The 20,128-nt window shown below is 54.1% G+C and overlaps 1 protein-coding gene across 9 annotated transcripts in view; it reads right to left on the reverse strand.

Moving 5' to 3' along the window:
* Positions 1 to 1,369: 1,369 nt before the first annotated feature.
* Positions 1,370 to 20,128, reverse strand: part of HECTD4 (HECT domain E3 ubiquitin protein ligase 4) — a 194,701-nt gene continuing 175,942 nt past the window's right edge. For 7 of the 9 annotated variants that reach the window (XM_061170219.1, XM_061170217.1, XM_061170218.1 and 4 more), the window contains 14 exons: positions 18,873 to 19,096; positions 18,633 to 18,784; positions 16,864 to 16,970; positions 16,044 to 16,167; positions 13,308 to 13,498; positions 12,039 to 12,185; positions 10,688 to 10,807; positions 9,869 to 10,024; positions 8,128 to 8,231; positions 7,654 to 7,875; positions 5,570 to 5,736; positions 5,089 to 5,284; positions 4,286 to 4,508; positions 1,370 to 3,713 (listed from right to left, as the gene is read on the reverse strand). In XM_061170219.1, the coding sequence (XP_061026202.1) occupies positions 3,577 to 3,713; positions 4,286 to 4,508; positions 5,089 to 5,284; positions 5,570 to 5,736; positions 7,654 to 7,875; positions 8,128 to 8,231; positions 9,869 to 10,024; positions 10,688 to 10,807; positions 12,039 to 12,185; positions 13,308 to 13,498; positions 16,044 to 16,167; positions 16,864 to 16,970; positions 18,633 to 18,784; positions 18,873 to 19,096 (2,270 nt within the window). In that variant the 3' untranslated portion in view covers positions 1,370 to 3,576. The other 2 variants (XM_061170215.1, XM_061170220.1) reach the window with 2 other exon arrangements.

Consider the following 20,128-nt stretch of genomic DNA (forward strand, 5'->3'; position numbering starts at 1 on the left):
AAAGCATTACTTTCTAGATTGTTATAAAAATCTGATGCCATTCTGATTTGCATGTAACTGGTTTTTTCCCTTGAAGCTTTTTAGGGTGTCTATCTGGTGTTTTGAAATTTCCCCATGTTGTATGTTGGTATAGATTCTTTGGAAACTCATGTCCTCTTGAGTTTTTCAGAATTTTCTTGTGTTATTATTTTGGTAATTTCTCTCCTGTGTTCTTTATTTGCAGATTTCCAGGTATAGTTGGATGTCGGCCCTCTTAGACTGACCATTTTTAATGTTCCTTCATATTCTCTTTTGGTTTTTTGGTCCTACTTTATGGGAGATTTCCTCAATTTTATCCTTTCATCATATTATTTCTGATATTAATTTCCAAAGCTTTTGTTTTTTATCTTCTCTCACAGCCTTTTTCTCCCCTTACTTAATGGACACAATATTTACACTTTGTGCCTTAGTTGTTTCTTGGATATCTTGTTCTACTCTCTGTACTATTTCCTGGGATTTGTTTATTTTTGTTTTGGTATTTTTATGTTGTACTTTTCCACAAACCTCTGATGTTTCTGGGCTATCTGTATACTTAAGAGTGAGGCACTTGAAGGTGATGAGCTCTCTTCACTGTTCACTTTCACTGAACAGTAGGCTGGCATTTTCACTGGAGAGCCCAGGCTGGCAGGATCTGTAGGTTTTTCCTCTGGGTTAGTTCAGGGCAGGGTCTTCCAGCCTGCTGTAGGAGCCTGGGGTGGGGTGGGGGCAGGGGCTGGAGCCCTGAGCATCTCAGGTAGTTTCTCCAGAAATAACTTTCGACCTTCTGCAGGGTGGTGGGGACTTGAATTTCTGCTTCCTACATGCGTTTCCAGTCCTTGTTTTTCCCTGGCACACGAGGCCTCCAATTCCTTCCCTTTACACTGTTTTGGTTCTGTGTGTGTGTGGTGGGTGGGGTATGTGTGGGACGGACACAGGACAGCGAGAAGAGGGCAGAGCACTGATTTTGGATAGTAGTTCTGAGCTAAGCCTTTACCACTTCCCTGCATTTCCTTTTGCACAAAGTAGATCTAAATCCACTGCCTGTGCCCAAAGGAGGACACGTGGTCTAAGAGAGGCCCAGACTCTTCCAGTGCAACAGTCCACTTGAGGAAAATCCTCACACTGGCACAAAAGTACAGACCAGCTCCAGGACAAGGAGTGGGCAGAACCTGCAGGGTTAGATTTACCTTTGACCTTGGATTTCCATCCCTTTAATCAGACTTTCTGTATGAAAACCATAGACTATAGGGAGTCGAGCGGGGGGCAAGGGGTAGTTTATAAGCGTAATGGAGTAAGAATCACATCAAGTGTGAAGAGACCATAATAATTAGAAATACTTTTAATTCCTAGCTTCTTGGCGACCCTCAAGTATCAGAGCCATCCAAGCATGTTGGCCTTCGAATCTTCTCAGCAAGAGTAGATGATCACACAACTCTTAAGGTAAATCAAAATTAGATGAAGGTTATTTATTGGTGTGACTTTTCCTGTCATGAGCTTCTTTTACACAGCAATGGTGTAAATAGCATCAAATTGAATGAAAAGTTTGTTAAATGCAACCATAAATAATTATAATAAATATACATCAAGTAACTTTACAGCACACATTTTTTTAGGGCCAAGGTTTGGATCTGTCTGGACCTCAATGTGCTCTCTGGGAGAAGCAGTCGTGTTAGCAGCAGGTATCTTACTCACAGCTGTCATCTAGTCAAGTGATGGGCCAACAGAAGCTTCCCAAACCCCTCTTGGGGAGGTAGCTGACAATTCTGAGTCCATTCAAGGGATGGGAAGGATGGGGGCGGGGGGGACCAAGATTTAAAAATACAGGGAGGAAAAACCACTTCTAGTAAATCCAAAGCCTCTTTCATTATGCAGAAATGAAATAAGAGGATCCTTGTTGTCAGGACTACATCCTGGTGTGACCCCCCCAGTCAAGGGGGCTATGGCCCCCAGGAGGCAATGGCCGACCATATTCCTTCCAATTAGGGAAACTGCTTGCAGGCACCTCCAGACATGACTGATCCTGCATCAAATGTAACTGATGCAACCGGAACAATTCATCCAGGTTTACCCTTTCCTTAGGTCAGGGAATCTTTTCTATAATGGTCCTTAATGCATTTCCTAAGAATAACAGGGAGGAGGTGGATGCTAATGCCTCTAACTCTAAAATCCACACATCTTTCCAACAGGCCAGGGCCACAGCAGACGAAGGAGGAGCAGATCCTCTCTCTCACCAGCATTCACACTCCAAAGCCTTCTAGACAGCACTCACTCAGAACTTCCAATATTCACAATATTATACAATAAATACAGTGATGTGATTCTGTGAGAACTGGCAAGGCCCAAAATGACAGTGTCCAGCAAGATGGCATATGCTGCTCTCGAACAAAGTACCAGTGGACAAAGACCTACTCGGGGCACAAATGCACTGGGACAGCAGGTGGGCTGCAGCAGCTCAGCCCTGGCACACACTCACATGGGGTGGGGAGGGGGTGCCGGGTGGGCCCGGCCAGAGGGGCAGAAGGACCCTGGTGTCTCCATCTGGACTTGAAGGTCTTAGTCACTGCGGTAGGCCCTGAATTGAGCAGAGCACCTCAGACAGCTCTTTTTAAAATGGGGTGTAGCCTTTCCTCTGCTCCTCACATCACAAATACCGTAGTGAGGAAGGGACATTTCTGAGTACAAAAGTGGGGTAGGCTTGAATCATGTGCTTTCCTGTTCTGAGTCTCGGAAAAAGGCCCCCAACTTGAGCACTGTCCCTCTAGCTCCAGGGGGCCTCTCAACTCCTGAGCTGGGACGCACCTGGCCTGGCTCTGCGTACTAAGGTCAGGGAGGAACCCTTTGGTCTTCTAATCCTGGGCAGCACTCAGTGGGAAACTGTCGGACCGGGGCCCAGAAGAGTCGGACAGCAGAGAGGGCTGTCTGGGTGGGAAGGGACGGGGGAACCACTGTGGGCTTTTCTTCAGGAAAACCCAGACCATGGACAAGGGTCTAAAGCCGGAAGATTAACATGTAAAGCTCCCTGTGTGTGTCTCCCATGTTTGGGTAACTGGCCCAACCATTTCAAGATGGAAGGAGGCCTGCAGGAGCCACGTCCAGGAGAAACTCCAGCTCAAGGCAGAGGGGCAGGGCTGGCCACAGACTTGTCTGTGAAGACGCTCTGCAGAAAGAACAGGATGCTCTGTGGGCCAAGGGCATCTCACTACCAGCTTCCTGCTGGGTGGTTCTGTGATGTGGAACCAACTGGGGCCTCACAGCATCTGAACCTGGTGGCCACGAAGGAACATGTCCAGGAAGATCAAATGAGACAGGAGCTGTCTGGGAACTAAACTATCCTACAAACATACCACAAATAGGTAGCAAAAGAACCAACCCATCACGAAACATACAAATACATAAGGTTAAGTCTTCCAGGAGGTCCTGGAATGTGGACAAAGGTTCGGAAAAGCAGAATGTTGCCAACTCCTCACGCAGGGCCCCGGAGGGATGTGCCCGCAGTGGCAGGCTTCCTAAGCCAGCAGAGCGGTGCCTTGGAGACAGCCTAACTCGGGCTCCCTCCCCTCAGCCACTCAGGGGGTCTTCGCGATAGTGAATGGCACAACGAAGTTTCTCCAGCATGATTTCCAGAGAGGAGTACTGGGGAAGCTTGATCATGAACATGCAGGTCTCCACTCGGATGTAGCGAGAGTCTGGGGAACCTATAGGAGAGACATCGGGCCAGCGTTAGAGCATGGGACTGGATCCCAGGTAGGCCTGGCTGGACCCTCCGCCTCCAGGTTTGCCTCTCTGGGCCACTACAAGTCAACCCCAAGGCCCAGTCGGGGGGATGAGGGCCTGGGAGGCTGGATTCTGGAGGAGGAAAGGGCAGATACACAGCTGCTGTACAGCACAGGTACCAAATGGCTGACCCGTGACAGAATCTGACCGCAGGCAGGTTTGTCTGGCTGGCAAAGAGTTTTGATTTTTTAAATTTATTTTGCTGCATTTAAAAGTTGGAAGATTAAAACACTTCTGGATTTTAAGCTTTTAAAAATTTCAGAAGACATGTCAGCATCGGGCCTATACTGCCACTTGGCGAAGGTCAGGTTTGGGAAGCACATGGCCCCAAGCCCGCCCCACCACCCCCTGGCCTCTCTCTCATTTACATTTGGGCCTTGGTGTTCCGGGTCCCTGTCCATTGTTCTTCCCCCCTCATGCAGGGCCTAGCAGCCCCAGCTCCAAACGGGGCCCATGTGTCCCTACTTGGAACATGACCAGGGGAGGCCAGTACCTGCTGTGCCATCTGGGGGGGCGATCTTCATGGGGTATGGGGGCACATGGGCTGTGTCGGGGCCCCCGTCTTTGCAGGGGCAGGTGAATGGGATGCGCTCCTGGTTGCAGGCAAACTTGATGAACTTGCACAGCTCCTCCTGGGCGAACATCTCCAGTGCCCCCCAGAAGAACTCGATGTGCTGGTCCGTCTCCATCAGGCCCACCTGGTACATGGTGTGGGCCTGGGGAAGAAAGGCCGCAGACATGAGCAGGCCTGGGCCTCTAACCCAGTGCCCCCCCGACAAGGCTGGGCCCAATCCCGGGGCAGGGTGCAGCAGGGAATTGACGGCTGCAGGACACAGGGAGGTTACAATGATGACAAGGACCGCAAAGGCAGTTCTAACAGCGTCTGTCTGTGTGACTGTGGCCTATGCACTAGGCCCGGCAGCAGGGGCTCTCCATACATTACCCCACTGACCCCGCTAGGCAGGTCTTGTCACTGTTCCCATTAGAGTTGAAGTCACTTGGGCAAGGTCTCCCAGCTGGCACGGGCAAAAGCGGGCCAGGCTGAACAGTGGAGGGGGCTTCACCTCAGGCTGGTGACTTAATTCATGGGCTCTGGAGGCAGGTGATCTGCCACTTCCTGGCTGGGTGACCTTGGGTAAGTGACCTGTCTTAGCTTCAGTTTACACAGCAGTGAGATGGGGGTGAGCACAGCTCCTCTCACACGTGAGGAGGACAGAGTGCTGGGGCCCAGGAAGCACTAAGACATGACAGGCCACTGCCAACATGCCTGTCAGCCCGGCCGGCCCAGCCACCGACCTTCAGGAACTCGAGGTTGATGTAAGGGAGGCCGCACGTGCGCAGCTCCATCTCCAGTGGGCTGAGCGTGGTGAGCAGCTGCAGGGGGATGATGGTGCCCAGGCCCGCGCGCACGGCTGTCACACACTCGACGCTCTGCAGCTCCCGCAGCCGCAGGCTCCGGATGGCTGCTGCGTAGATGTCCTTGTTCTCCCACCTGCGGGGGTCGTGGGTGAGCGGCGACGCTCAGGAGGCTGCTCCGGGGCCTGGGGCCACACCCGCTCGGGCAGAGGCCCCAGGCCGTTACCCGGATTTCCCAGGCCTGGCACCTCAGTGAACTCCTCTCCTGCTCTGGGTGTCACCCGCCCCAGAGCTGGTGTTTCTGAATAAAGTCCTTTCACTGAAGATATTCCACCATCTTTCCTGACGCCCACCGTCCTGCCTCACACCCTCCCCCTAGTGGAAGCCGCCAGTCCCCTGACCTAGGCCCCCGCGCACTCACGCCACAGGGATGTGCCGGCCGCGGCTGCACAGCTCCACCTCCTCGCCCGCCATGGTCAGGTAGGTGAACCGGCAGCAGGGCTTACTGGGCCCGTCGGGGCTCTCGATGGCCAGGTGCTGGGAGGCAATCTCGGCGCACAGGGCCTCCAGCTCGCTCTCGTCGTTGATCTGGAGGGAGGCACGGCAGGGCGGGGCTGACTGCCGCCCTGCCTCCCAGGCCCTCGGAAGAGGGAACCCCTTCCCCAGTTGGGCAGATGTCGGTGATTGTTCGGGTGGGGGCTACCGTGGCCTGGCCCGCCAGCCTTGCCATCAGTTCAGGGTTAGGCACGTGACCGAGGCCTGGGTAACGAGACCCAAATTACAGTCGCCCTCTTTCACTGGCGTGGACACGGCTGAAGGCGATGCACCCCGTGCTGCTGGCGCCGTCTTGAGATCACTCATTGACGACATCGTTGGAGCACCTGGATTCGACCCTGTCTGAAGCCAATCTACATCTGTACTTCTAGTTTTAAGACCAAATCACTAAAAAAAATTTTTTCCTAAGCTGGTTTGACCTGGGGTTTCTGTCACTTGTCACCAGAGAGCCCTGACTTAATTCCACCTATGGAAGGTACACGGGCTACCCCCTCCACCATCTGGCCCACTGATGTGCATGCTGGGCCACCGAGGAGACGACGGGATCTGACCCAGGGGAGAGCAAGCCTGTAGCTCTGGGACAGTGAAGGCCGCAGGCAGGCACCCCTGACAGAAGTTCAGGGCATTTCTTTCTGGTTCATGTGCCTCCCCCGCCTCTCCCGAGGTGGTTCTGTCTCCCAGCACCCTCTGGGGCCTTGCCCATCCCCTCCAGACAGAAGCCTTGGCTGGACGGTCTGCCTGGGCGCCTCTTCCATCCTCTGCCTGCCTCAGGCCTTTGCTGCCACCCACGCCCCCGGCAGGACTTCTCAGAGCAGCGCCTGGCAGCTACTCATAAATCCCCAGCCTGTGGAGGGCGTCCTGCTTTGACCCTTTAAACAATTCATCGTCGGCCCTCTTTCTGCTGAGAAGCCAACTGCTGTCCAGGACCCCAGCTTTGCTGCTCCCGTGCGCTGGCTTCCCTCAAGTGGCAGCTAAGGCGACTACGGAGAGCCTGGCAACGAGGCCCCTCCGAGGGCCCTCAAGTCTGTGCCAGTGGAGGCCGATCGGCCGACCCCTCCTTCAGCAGATGTCCCCTGGAGAGCAGCCTCGCAAGGCCTCTGACACAAAGGCTGCCCCCGGTGAGCCGCCGGCCTTGGGGAGGGCTGGATCACGGGCCACCTCCACACTCTGCCGGGATGGTCTCTAACCTGAGGAGCGCGTGTGGGCCAAATAGCTCAGGCTTTCCAGCTGGCCAGACCCGAGCTCTGCTAGTGGCTTCGCTCCCAGCCAGCCCACCGCTCTGAGCCTCACTTCCCTCCTGGCCTCACTGTGAGGGCTTCTGAACACAGCCCTCTAGCGTGGGCCTTACGTAAACGGAGAGCAGCGGGGCAGCTCCCTGACAACAGACGTGAGCCCAGCCTGGCCTCAGCGACTCTGCCGAACCAATGGACGGACCCGACCGCAGCCTGAACAGCGACCATAGGTGGGCGGGTCTGCGTGTGGAGGGGAACGGTCAGACACTGCTGTGATCTCACTATCTCTGTGTGTCCCAAGGCACAGCGGAGGGAGGAAGAGCTCCGTTCCCAGCGCCCTGCCTAGGTGATACCCAAGAGCTGATCTCCTGTGCTCTTCGTGAAACTCTGAAACCAAGCTCTTAAAAGTGAAACTGGCTCTGCTTGGAGCAGTTCCCACCCAACCCTTCTACTCCTTTAGCTGCCGGGAACCCTTCACCCCTGTGTCCTCATGAGGCCCAGCAGGCTAGTTAAGTCACCCCTGGGCTGCTGCTGTCCGCAGGGAGGGAAGCCTGAGGCAAGCCTGGCCAGCAGAGATGCCTTATGCAGCCTAATGTTCTTCAAGAGATGGCTGTCAGTCCCCAGGTGGGGACACAGAGGCCATGGGGTGGCAATAAGGGCCCCAGGGGCACTGCTCCGGGCCCCACTGCCCCCCAGAAAACATGGGCTTTTCACTTACACTCTCGAATTTCTTGACATAATTGTAGGTGAGTATGTCTGCTTCCTGCAGGTCTTGGTCAGGGTCCAGGGGCTCGCCCACCAGCGTCTTCCAGAAGGAGGGCAGGAGGTCCAGGGGAAGAGGGACATCTGCTCGAATCGCAATTCCCAGCAACTGGCCCAGGAAGTGCAGCAGCTGCTCCTCCCCGTAGGTGATGGGGCTTGGGGTCAGGATGTACTTGCCCTGGAAGTGGAGGCAGAGGTGAGGTGACTGACATGGGCCTCTGCTCCCCGCAGGAACATGGGTCCCAAGCCCACGGGACCCACGGCAGGCAGGAGCATGTCTAGCCAGAGCAGCGAGAGCGCCGCCCAGACCAGGAAGGCTCGTGAAAGGGCGCAGAGTTGATGAGGACACGCACCCATGAGCCGAGCCCCTGCCCCTCAGGGAGCCGACCGCTGGGCCACCAGCCTTGGCTGCCCAGGCCTCGCGTCTTACCTTGTTCTTGTTGACGGCTGAGCTGGGGCACAGCAGGAGAAGGGAGAGCGAGGAGCTCTGCAGCTCTTTACACACCTGCCACAGGAAGTGGCGGAAGGAGCCGCCTGTGGGACAGATGGGGACCTATCAGCCTACCCTGCCTGCAGGCCCTGTCCCCACCGGGAAGTCAACTCCTCTGCCCCCTGGGCTGTGGCTTCGGCAGGTGAAAACAGAACCCGCCCGAGGGCTGGGAGACCCGGGCTCCAATCTGCGGGGCCACTAACTAGCTGCGTGGCTCCTGGGGAATCACTTCTCTGATGGAGCCAGCCTCCGCCCCTCTACCTAGCAGATGGGGGTAGTCACTGTACCCACCTCCCAGGCTAGTTCCAGGGATTCAACGAGATCAAAGGCAGATCCTACGCGGGTCACTTCTCACAGCTGCAAGCTGACACCGATACAAGGGCTTGCGGGACCTGTGTCCGTCCCCTGCGCTGGGCCAAGAGCACGGCCCCATGTTTTCCTCAGCACTGCCTCCTGCCAAGCCCAGGGCTCAGTGTGTGTCCAGTGAGAGCATAAATAAATGGATGGACACACGGACACACGCAAAGGGCAACAGCAATGATCAGCTCCTCTCCTACTGCCATTCCAAGTGTGCCTCTGGGTTTCTTGCAAAACTGCTCTCTGTGGCTGGGTCTCCTCTGCCCTTCCCCATGCATCCCATCAGTGTCCTCAGGTCAGGAAGCACTGAGGACAGCTGTGCACGCGGAGGACTTGCTTGGGGACAGATGTCAGGGCCTGGCCGCTTCCACGGAGAAGCAGGAGACTCCCGCCTGCTGAAGCCGCCAAGGGCTGGGCTTTAGAATCGGACAGACCTGGGTTTGCACCCCAGTGATGCTGCTGACCTTGGGGGAGCTACTTAACCTGGTGGAGCCCCAGTTTCCCCGCCTGTAAAGTGGGACAGTGCTGGTGTCGTGAGGAGCGTAAGGTGTTGAGCCTGGGCCTGGCACGTTCTGGTATCTCAATGAACAGAGCTGTTCTCAGAGAGCCTCCGAGGTGTGCCCAGAGGACGCCACGGCGCTGGCCGGCAGGGAGGCTGCTGCAGGAAGTGTCCCATGATCAGGGCGGGAATGGGAAACAGAGCTGCCCCAAGAGCTCTTCCCGCCCAGCTCGCCCAGTGAAAGAACTGTCTTCTCCCATCCAGCGCATTTCCTGAACGTCTGGGCTAAACGGACTGAAAGGACCACGAAGGAGCATGTTCTGAGCGGCCATTCCTCCTCCCTGCAGCGTGAAATGGCAGGATGTGCCATTCTGATCAAGGGCTCCCCAGACCCCTGTCTCTCATGGGGCACACACAAGCTTTTGGCCCAACCAACCCTCAGCCAAGGGCTCTTCCTGGAAAAGAAGTGCAATCCACACTGAGGGCGTCTCTCCTCAGCAAGAAATGCACTCCTAGCACTGGTCAGAAGCCCGGTCCCCAAGCCCGGACAGCACTGGGCTGAAGTTCCAGGCCAGCGGCAGGTGCCACATCCCCAGGGGACAGGGGCAAGTGCAGGGGGGCTGGGTTTGGAGAGCCTGGACAGATGGTCACTTGGGGGCAGTCCTGGCTTCTGTGCAGAGCAGGGTAATGAGGATGTGGCTTTACTCTTGTTAATGGGTAAGATATTGGGCCATTTAGGCTGAAAATAACCCCAGGAATGTTTACATTCTAAACACAGCCTTCACCCTGAACTGGCTGACGGAGGGCCTGCGGGGTGCCACTTACTGGTGCCGTGGACCTCCTCCCCAGTGAAGCGGATGTTGAAGGCATAGGTGGGGTCACCGCCACTCGCCAGTCTGACGCAAAGCTGGGAGGATGGCACCGAGGCCAGCTGCCTGGCCGCCTGGCAGAAGTAGGAGTTTTCAGAGGCTCTGATCTCCCCTGGAACGAGAAAGGAAGTGCCAAAACCTCCGGGTGGCCACCTCCTGCATCCCAGCACAGGAGAGCCGCATGGCCAGGCCCCGGCCTGCTGCTCCCACCTCACCCCACTCCCTGGGGCAGCCACCGCCTCCCTTCTGCTCCTGGAACATCTTCAATCTTTCACGTCTGCCACGTGGGTCCCTCGAGGAGCCTGCCCCCTCCACCCCATTCTCCACGTGGTCAGCCCCTCCCATCCTTCCGCGTGTCTCGGGGGAGGCCCCGCACCTGGGCTCCTCTCACGTGCCCCTCCCGACGTCTGTCTGTTCACAGGCTGTGGCGGAGACTCCTGGCTGCCTCCCCAATATCTAGCCTCCCCGCTTCTTTGGTGCTAGAGCCCTGATTTTAGCATGTCCACGGCCAGAACGAAGCCCACCTCCCCTGAACTGAGGGGCGGCCTGTGCTGCTGACACCCCCTCCCTCTGCTGCCTGGATTGGGAGCTTGGGAGGGACTGGAGGGGGACGTCACAGGCTGGGACGTAGAGCAGGGCAACAGGAGCACCCATGCCAACGAGGGATGTCAGAGCAGCCTGGGACTCCCTCTTCTAGAGGCTTCTCTTATGTGCGAGAAATCAACTAGTTCAAGCACTGCTGCCTGCATCCTCTGGTCTGTGTAGCTAATCTCACCTCCCACGATCTCCAGTGGGTCCAGAGTAATCTCCGGTGCCGCGTGGTCAGCCGTCCTCTGCACTGTGGCGTTCAGCACCCGATTCATGACGGTCACCTTCGTGTCATAAAAGATCAGCCCTGAAGGGAGGAATGTGGTAGAGAGGCTGGGATGGGGTGGCTTCCCTTCCTTCCCAGTCACCCTGAGGCCTGGCGGAGGCCACGCTGTCTGTCCCCTGTGGGTCCGTCCAGTCTCTTCTGGGATGGACTGCGGGCCCCTGGGGGGATGTGCTGCTGGGGGCATAAGAGGTCCCGCCCCACTGGAGGGTGATTAGTTAGTCTCCACCCAAATGTGAACGCAGGATTAAACCCTTGGACCCTGTCATGCCCACGAGACAGCTCGCTTGCAGGAATACAAACCCAAATACATAAAGAATAAGGAGGGGGCTTCCCTGGTGGCGCAGTGGTTGAGAATCTGCCTGCCAATGCAGGGGAAGCGGGTTCGAGCCCTGGTCTGGGAAGATCCCACATGCCGCGGAGCAACTCGGCCCGTGAGCCACAATTACTGAGCCTGAGCGTCTGGAGCCTGTGCTCGGCAACGAGAGGCCGTGATAGTGAGAGGTCCGCGCACCGCGATGAAGAGTGGCCCCCGCACCGCGATGAAGAGTGGCCCCCGCTTGCCACAACTAGAGAAAGCCCTCGCACAGAAACGAAGACCCAACACAGCCATACATACATACATACATACATACATACATAAAAAGAATGTAAGCAGACAATAGCATTAAAAAAAAAAAAAAAAAAAAAAGAATAAGGAGGTTTCTGTGGCCACTTCTGAAACTGCAAAAAATAAAAACCATGGAAGTGTCTATCAATAAGAACATGGACACCTATGCTGTGGACAGCAAGGCAAGAAGGGTGTGTGTGTCAACACGCAGAGATCTGTGAAGCAGAGGTGCAGAACAGAATGTATAAGAGGATACCCAGTTTTTGATTTAAAAAAAAAAATGACAAATGTGTGTGTCTATTTGTATGTGAATAGAAAAGTCTGGAAGGACAGACTCATCTGTTAGTGATGGTCGTCTCTGGGATGCAGGAACGTTGGGGGCAGCTAGTGAGTCAGAGCTTTACGTTTGTGTATTTCTAAATAATCTGAAAACTCTTATAGTAAATTTATTTTTTCAGAGCATATTTGTTTTCTTCAGAGCATAATTAAAGTAACTGCTCTTGGGTGGAACCACTGCTCCAGAAAAGACTCGTGCGTCCAAGGACAGGCTGGGGGTGGGGGGGTGGGGCCCTGGGCAGCCGCAGGAGGCCAGGTGATGCCAGAGACCCCATCCATCGGGTCGGCCAGGGAGGCCCAGGCACTGACCTTTGGCCTCCTTCAGCAGGGCCGCGATGCTGTGCATGTACATGGGCGTCTGGCGCAGCTCCACGAGTGGCAGGAAGAAGGTCTCGAGCGTGGTGTTCAGGGACTGCAGCAGGGCAAAGCGCAGGCGCAGGCTCTCGATGGGCACGTCTGCAGGGCATGAGGGGCGGTCAGGCGGGGGCTCGGCCCAGAGAGGCCGAGACTCTCCATCTGTGAACAACGCAGGTGGCCCGGTCGCGGGGAGGGACCGGGAGGCTCCCGCGGTTTTATCCTTGGAACCCAGAGGCTGTTGGTGAGTGAGAGAGCCCGGCTTCCCTGAGCCTGTGCCAAGCAGCAGCAGAGGGCAAGGCCCGGGCTCGGAGGGGACCCGAGGGTCCGCTCAGCCGGCCTTTGCGGCTGTGCTGGGGCTGCGTACCATTTGATTTTTAACTTTTAACTCTGAAGTAATTACAGGCTCATAGGAAGTTGCAGAACAAAGTAGAGTCCCGTGTACCTTTCCCCCAGCTCCCCGTGGTGTGACCTCACACACTGAAACCGGGAGACTATTACATGGCACACTGACTTTTACTTGTCTGCCCTCACGTACGTCTCCTCTCTGACCGTGAGACTGACGTTGGGACAGTCCACAGCCGCATTCACCGTCGCGGTATCCGCAAGAGAGCGAGGGCTCGGACTGTGGCTGAGTGAGGGTGAGCAGGCTAAGTGGGGCCCGAGGCGCACACACACCCCAGCACCGGAGCCAGCCCAGGGCCTGTTGTGTGTGACAGGGCTTATTCTCCCGGGGTGGATTTATGGAGAATGTCCGTTTCTGTGTGCGCATTATTTTTGTGTGCATTCCTAGCTTTTGATAGAAACATGCTGCTCTCTTGTAATTAAGGCTAATGTCTCGGACACACGCTACCAGACTGCCCTGACCCCCTCTCACCCCCAACACCAGCCTGGCATCCGAGGCGGCCTCTAGGCAGGGGCCTGGGTGTGATGGCAGGGGTCTCGTCTCCCAGCCACCGCACTTCTGTGTCTGCCGCTTGGCTTGGTTGCGAGGAGCACATAATAAGGCCTCACAAACTTTAATGTGGCCACAATCACAGCTTCTTGTCTTTCTCTCCCTCTTTTTATACCCACCCGGTTCACAGCAGGTGTTCCTAAGGATTTTTGTAACGGGCACAGAAAGGGCATCTAGTCCTTCTAAACCACCCCGTGCCATCATGGGGCAGGCCCCACAGGGTGGCCCAGGGGGAGGACCCTGAAAGGCATCCTCCTGGGGCCACATACTCAAGAGACAGGCCACTCTGGGGTCGGCGGCGTCTGTGGGGTCCAGATACACCTCGTGGGGATGCAGCCGCGCGGGCGTGATGGCCAGGTGGCGGCACAGCCGGTTGATGTACTGCACGAGCGCCACGTCCATCTCCAGGGTCCACTTCCTGGAGGCCTTGTGTGCGTGCCGGACGTCGATGCAGGCACACCTGGGGGCGGGGAGAGGCAAGGTGGGGCGGCGGCCGCTGGGGGACTGCTGGGTTCCTCCGCAGCCACGTCCCAGCTCCCGGAGGACCTTTATAAGACAGCCTTGCCTCCCAGGCATTTCTTGGTGCTCAGCCAAGGTGCTGACTGCAGAGGAACTGCCTGTCCTGAGGGGAAAGCTCCTTTCTAAAGAAACAAGCTGAGCAGGCTGGGGGGACGGCAACACGCATCCCCACGTGCCTCCCTGCTGTCTGTAGGCAGCAGGGTCTTAGGGTTAAAGACGGGGCTCTGGAGTCCTTGGGTGAAATCTAGGCTACAAAGCACACCTACTTCCTGAGCCTCAGTTTCTTCATCTATGAAATGGAGCTGGCGATAGCACAGCCTCGCGCTGTCAGGAGGAGTCACTGAGAGGACACCTGTGATGCACACAGCACGGTGCCCCGGCCCTTCCGAGGGCACAGCAAGTGCCAGCTGCTGGTGTTACTGAAGCCATCATCTTTTACCCAGCGATCCCACCCCAGGGTTCCCCTACGCGGCTCCTTGAACAGGCAGGCAAAGGTGTGTTTGTCAGGGCTGCCTTGCTACAGCAACATCAGCCATAAATTACACCACCCCCAATAACGGAACGCTCGGCAGCCATTAAAATCATCTGGTAGAACAGTATCAAATGATGTGGAAAAACGAAAAAAGCACACTGCAGGACACTATGTCCTGTCTGATCCCACGCTACAGTACTGAAAACATCTACTCCTGGAAAAATACTGGGAGAGGTGTTTACTGAAACCTTTCCAAGTGATTACTCCTGGGCACAGAATCACAGGAAATCTCCTTTGTGTTTGAATATACTGCATGAGGTTTTTATCGAGTGTGTGTGTCCTTATTCTACAAACATTGAGCTATTAACCCAAGAAAGGCCTGCAGGCAGGCAGGTGGCTGGACAGGTGCCTCTCGTTCCAGAACCTGTGGCACCTCAAGGGGGGTCACATGCCACACAGGGTGCATCGCGCAGAGGGACCTGTCTCAGGGAGGTGGTGGAGCCTGGGGCCAGGCTCTCGTCACTGCAGGCCACCTCTGTCCTACCCTAGGAGTGCTCCGAGAGAGACCTAGCTCCTTCAGAAGGTGATCCCCTCTTCCAGGCTGGATGTGTCATCACCGTGGCCCCATAACACACGTGAACCAGCCCTTCCAGCTGTTACAAATGTGTCACCTTGGAATTAATTTGCAGTCCAATTTGTTCCCTTTTCACTTGGAATGCAGTTTCTAGTCCAAAATAGGTGATTCTGCTTTTAACGAAAACCCCCAAAGTCGTGTCTCTTACTGGTTTCTAAAACCAGTCAGAGAACTTGGCCCTGTCACCATGATCCAAGGCCCATCTGGGCATCGACTCTGAGCCTTCAATGAAGGTACAAAGTGCTGGTGCCAAGCAGTAAACAATTTCTCAACTCTGAAAACGGGGTTTTAAAAAAGCATGCTTCTGGCAGCCATTCCTTCTCTGAGGCCCAGTACATCTTGCTGTGGGAATGGGCGTGTAGGCCTGTGTGTGGCAGAGCCAGAGGGACAGGGCAGGGAGATTTCTTTTGGTTTGCAGACATCTTGCCTGCTTGGGATTCACTTACAGCTAGAAAGGGGAAACCATATTTAGTTTGGCCCTGGAGACCTGGTGACTCGTGACCTTGCTGTGCTCCTGCCTGGGAGTGAGAGAGGGCAATGGAGAGTGGGGGAGAATGTGTGAGTCCAAAGAAAAAAGATTCTTTGGAATAAGAAATCATCCCTGTTAGGGACTGAAATGTCCCCTTCCTGCCAATTCATATGCTGAAGCTCTAACCGCCAGTGTGACTGTATTTGGAGACAGGGTTTTTAAAGAGGTAATTAGGTTAAATGAGGTCACAGGGTGGGGCCCTAATCCAATAGGACTGTTGTCCTCTTAAGAAGAGGGAGAGACACCAGGGATGCAGGCACACAGAGGAAGGGCCACGTGAGCACACAGCATGAAGGTGGCCGTCTGTGAGCCAAGGAGAGCCCTCCAGAGAAACTAACCCTGTTGACACCTTGATCTTGGGTTTCCAGCCTCCCGAACTGTGAGATAGTGAATTTCTGTTCTATAGAACACTGTTTCAAACGGGTTGGAAAATCCACATTAACAATTAGGAAAAATTAGAAAATAACTCAGTAGGTATTAAAAACAGGCCAGATGGAATGGCTTCCCAGGAAGTAATTGCTTGGGGAAGCGTCTAGTAGCTGAGAACAATTTTTTTTTTTTTAACATCTTTATTGGAGTATAACTGCTTTACAATGGTGTTAGTTTCTGCTGTATAACATAGTGAATCAGCTATACATACACATATGTTCCCATATCTCTTCCCTCTTGCATCTCCCTCCCACCATCCCTATCCCACTCCTCTAGGTGGTCACAAAGCACCAAGCTATCTCCCTGTGCTATGTGGCTGCTTCCCACTAGCTATCTGTTTTACATTTGGTAGTGTATATATGTCCATGCTACTCTGTGAACAATTTTTACACAAGGTATCAACTGGGTTAACAGCCTCTTACCTCTCAAAATGAAGATCGTAACCACATGATAAAATCGCCCTCCAGACACTACGGATGTCTTGCTTGGCTCGGTCAATAACAAACTTGTGAAATCCTTCCAATGTCAGGTACTTTTCCTCAGGGACTGATGGAAATATGTTCACATTGTTAGGAATCGGTGAGAAGTGGGGGTCCCACAGCATGCTCTCACTGCACCCTCTCTTTCAGGGCCCAATTCATCTAACCCCCCCGTCTCCTGCCGTCACTCCAGGGTCTGTTAACAGACTGTCTCCACCCGACTGCTCAATGACACACATAACCCCCAACCTGACGGGTCTGAGCTGCAGCCTCACCTTCTCGGGCTGGTGACCAAGTGGTGCAGCGCTTTCCCCCCAGTCTCGTCTTTCTGTATCTCAGAAACATTCCCGACTGACTAAGCAATTTTTGTGACAATGATAGCTTTCTCCAAGTCTGCTTGGGCCTTTAGGAAGATAAGGTTCTAATGTCCCAGGTAAGTGCCCTTCTGGAAAAAAATTTCTGAGCAGATTTCCAATCTTTACTTTTAATCACAATCATCTATTCTTCCCTTGGGAGTATGGTATTTCTGGAGCTGCTATTCTAACCTCCACCAGTTCAGGTCAGCAGAGATGGAGTCCTGGAGCAATAATCGCAGTTGGCCAGGGATGTCTTCTGTGTCTTGGGCAGGGCTGCCCTGCCTAAACTAAAACCCGAGGGAGCCAGGCGGTCAGGGAAAAGCAAAGAGGCTGGATCCCAGGCTGCGCCACCATCTCCAGGATGGAAGCAGCCCCAAGCCCGCATCAGGCCCAAGCTGCTTGTTCACCTTCTTGTTTTTTGGTGGGTGACTTTTCTGGGTCCTTTTCATCCGGCTTGCTCTTTTCTGGTGACTTCGGCTTCACAGTGGGCTTCTTCTCGCTCAAGGCAGTCCTGCTGTAGACCAAAGCACCGGAATCAGAATTCCTCACGCCCATACCTCCTCCTGGTGGGGGGAATGCAGAACCTCACCAGGCATTGGTTCACCCTCCCCCAACTACGGCTGATGGTTCAGACGGGGCTGGGGTCAAGATCAGCCTTGTTCTGACCAAGAAAAGTTTCCTGAGCAAATTATGAGGACAAATTGATGCTTAAAATGTGGAAAATCTCGAAGAGACACTTTTCAAACATTCTTTCTACATACTTCAGAGCTGTACTGTCCAAGAAGCAGGCACTGGCCAGATGTAGCTACTTAAGTTTAAATTAATTAAAATTACAAGTCCAGTTCCTTGGTGGCACTCGCCGCATTTCAAGTGCTCAGTAGCCATGTGTGGTTAGTGGCCACTGTGCTGAGTAGCACAGACAGAGAAACACACATTTCCATCGTCACAGAAAGCTCTATGGGACAGTACTGATTTAAAAGCCCCATTTATGTATAATTAATTAATAAAATTTTAAGACACTTTTTTTCTCTGATGACTTAAACAAGTCCTCTAGAGACTCCTGCTTGGTAGTACTTCACTACCTGAATTTCAACTTGAGAGTCATAAACTTGTATCTAAAGAAAATTCTACCAAATATGTGTGCATATCCACACATGGAATATTATGGAGCTACTTTAAAAGAGGAACGGGGGAAGTTCTTTTTGTGCTGATATGGAATCATCTCTAAGATCAGGAGTAAATAGAAACAGCAAGGTACAGGCATTTTGTACAGTTCCCGACCTCTGGGTATGCGTACACTTGCTTGTGTATACCCAGAACAGTTCTGCAAGGCTACGAAAGTGACACTGCAGCCTCAGGGAAGGGAGCTGGGAGGCTTAAGGACGGAGAGGAAGAGGAGTGGCTTTTCACTGCATATGCTTTTGAATATTGTACTATTTTAGCCATTTAAAATGTAACAAGGGGCTTCCCTGGTGGCGCAGTGGTTAAGAATCTGCCTGCCAATGCAGGGGACACGGGTTCGAGCCCTGGTCTGGGAAGATCCCACATGCCGCTGAGCAACTAAGCCCGTGAGGCGCAACTACTGAGCCTGCGCGTCTAGAGCCTGTGCTCCGCAACAGGGGAAGCCACGACAATGAGAAGCCCACGCACCGCGATGAAGAGTAGCCCCCGCTCGCCGCAACTAGAGAAAGCCCGCGCGCATAAATGAAAACCCAACACAGTCAAAAAAAAAAAAAAAAAAGTAACAAGATAATACGTATGCACAAATAAAACATTCTGCACTTAAATGTTAAAAGCAGTTGCTCTGTGGGGGGTATTTCAGTGTTTTCCAATATGCATGGGTGCACTTTACAGTCTTTCTACAATAACTGTGCATTATTGTGTGGGTAAAAGAAGTTAGACTTTTTAAACAAGTCTGTACATTTTAGATGTTTTATTAATTCAGACTGGTCTGCTTTCCAGCCTGCATGGTCCAGATTTTACTATCCTTGTGGGTAAAATGAAACGTTCTCTTCCAGCTGACGAAGCCAAGGGCGAAAAGGACCCCGGCAGCAGAGCAGAGAAGAGCCAGGATGCCTGGCTCCCCCGAGGTGCCGACAGCCTCCCAGGAAGCCTGCTAGGAGGAGGCCCCGCGTCCCCCCGCCCGGCCCACCTTCCGAGCTCCTCGGTCACCCACCTGACGCTGTTGAGTACGGCCTTGTCCTTGGCGGGTGGCTTGGTGATGGGCCGCTTGGTGCTCACCACCTTCCCGGGGTGCTGTTCCTTCCCTGCCTTGCTGTACTTGCTCTTGTCGAACTTGGGCTTTGGCACGCCGTACTTCCTCAGGATCTGCGGAGCACCGGAAGGGAGGGGCCTCAGACTCAGCCCCAGGGGCACCCGAGGCCCAGCACAGGTGCGGCGGGGATGGGGTGGCTACCTGGGTGAGCTGGTCCTCCAGCACCTTTTTGGGGGGCCGAACATTGGTGAAGAAGAGGTGGAGGAGGTTGCCTGGCATCTGGGAGTTGATCTGCTCTTTGCTGAGATAAATGTCAGACACTTTGATGGGCTTTGCTGGTGTCAGGCTCAGCATCTGCTCTGAGTGGGCGCAGCTCTTAAATATTTCCGTCAGCACCTCTCTGGCCCCGGGCACCAGCTTCTCACCTGTTAACAGAATGGAGGGAGGGCAAACGATTCTGCCGTGAACACGCTACGTCAGGATAAGCCCTGCAGCATCTGATTGATTTTTCATCAGCGATTTATTTTTGAAAGTGGGTAATGGGTGGTGAGTGGTGATGACGAGCTGTCCACCGAGACCCGGTGTCCCCTTTCTGCACGCACACCCCAGTTACATGCCCAGCCTTCTCTGCCGTGAGGTTTGGTGCCGTGAGGTGCGGCCCCGTGACGTGGGCCCCTCCTGGGCCAGTCTGCTTCAGGCAGGACATAGGTGGGCTCCAGGCTAGGCATTTACAACTGGCCTCCTGTTTACATTTCTTGGGGTGAGAAAAAGATGGGACTTCAGGCCGGACACTTGCAACTAGCCCACTGTTTGCATTTCCTGAGACAGGAGATAGGTGGGCTCCAGGTTAGCTATTTACAACCAGCCTCCTGTTTGTACTTCAAAACAGAAATAACAACAGGAACAGGGTAAATAGCCAGGCTTTGTTTCCTGTGGACACTTTGAGGTAACAGTTATGGCAGGGACAGAGAGGGGCTAAACCCTGTTCTGAGTAAAGATCAAGAGGTCACATAATATATTTCCCATCCTTGGGGCAAGGGAGACATTGCACATGCACAGAAAGGCTCCTGGGGGGTCAAAAAGGAAGGGGCACCACCCCGTAATATGTGATGCCAAGGCCCTCCCATAGGCCTCTGGGGTGGAATCCATCTTGGAAAAAAGTTGCGCACGCCTGTTGGGGAGGGTCCTAGGGCAGGGCAGGTGTGGAAAAAGAAACCAGGTAATTGGCCAAAGGTAAACAAAGACCTGGAAGACCTGCCCTATATGCATGACTTAACCGCCTCTTTACTGGGCTCCTCCTCATTAGGGAGGACGCCCACACCCTTGCTCTCCGGGGGTGCATCTCTGCCTGGCTTCTGTCGACTCAACAAACTGTTTCTCTGTGTGCTCTCCCACTTGTTGTTGTTCTGTGTCCCCAATAATAAACTTTGTACCTGTTTTTACAGTTCTTGCCTCCT

The sequence above is a fragment of the Eubalaena glacialis genome, chromosome 15 (genome assembly GCF_028564815.1).
Source record: "Eubalaena glacialis isolate mEubGla1 chromosome 15, mEubGla1.1.hap2.+ XY, whole genome shotgun sequence".
Taxonomy (NCBI): Eukaryota; Metazoa; Chordata; class Mammalia; order Artiodactyla; family Balaenidae; genus Eubalaena; species Eubalaena glacialis.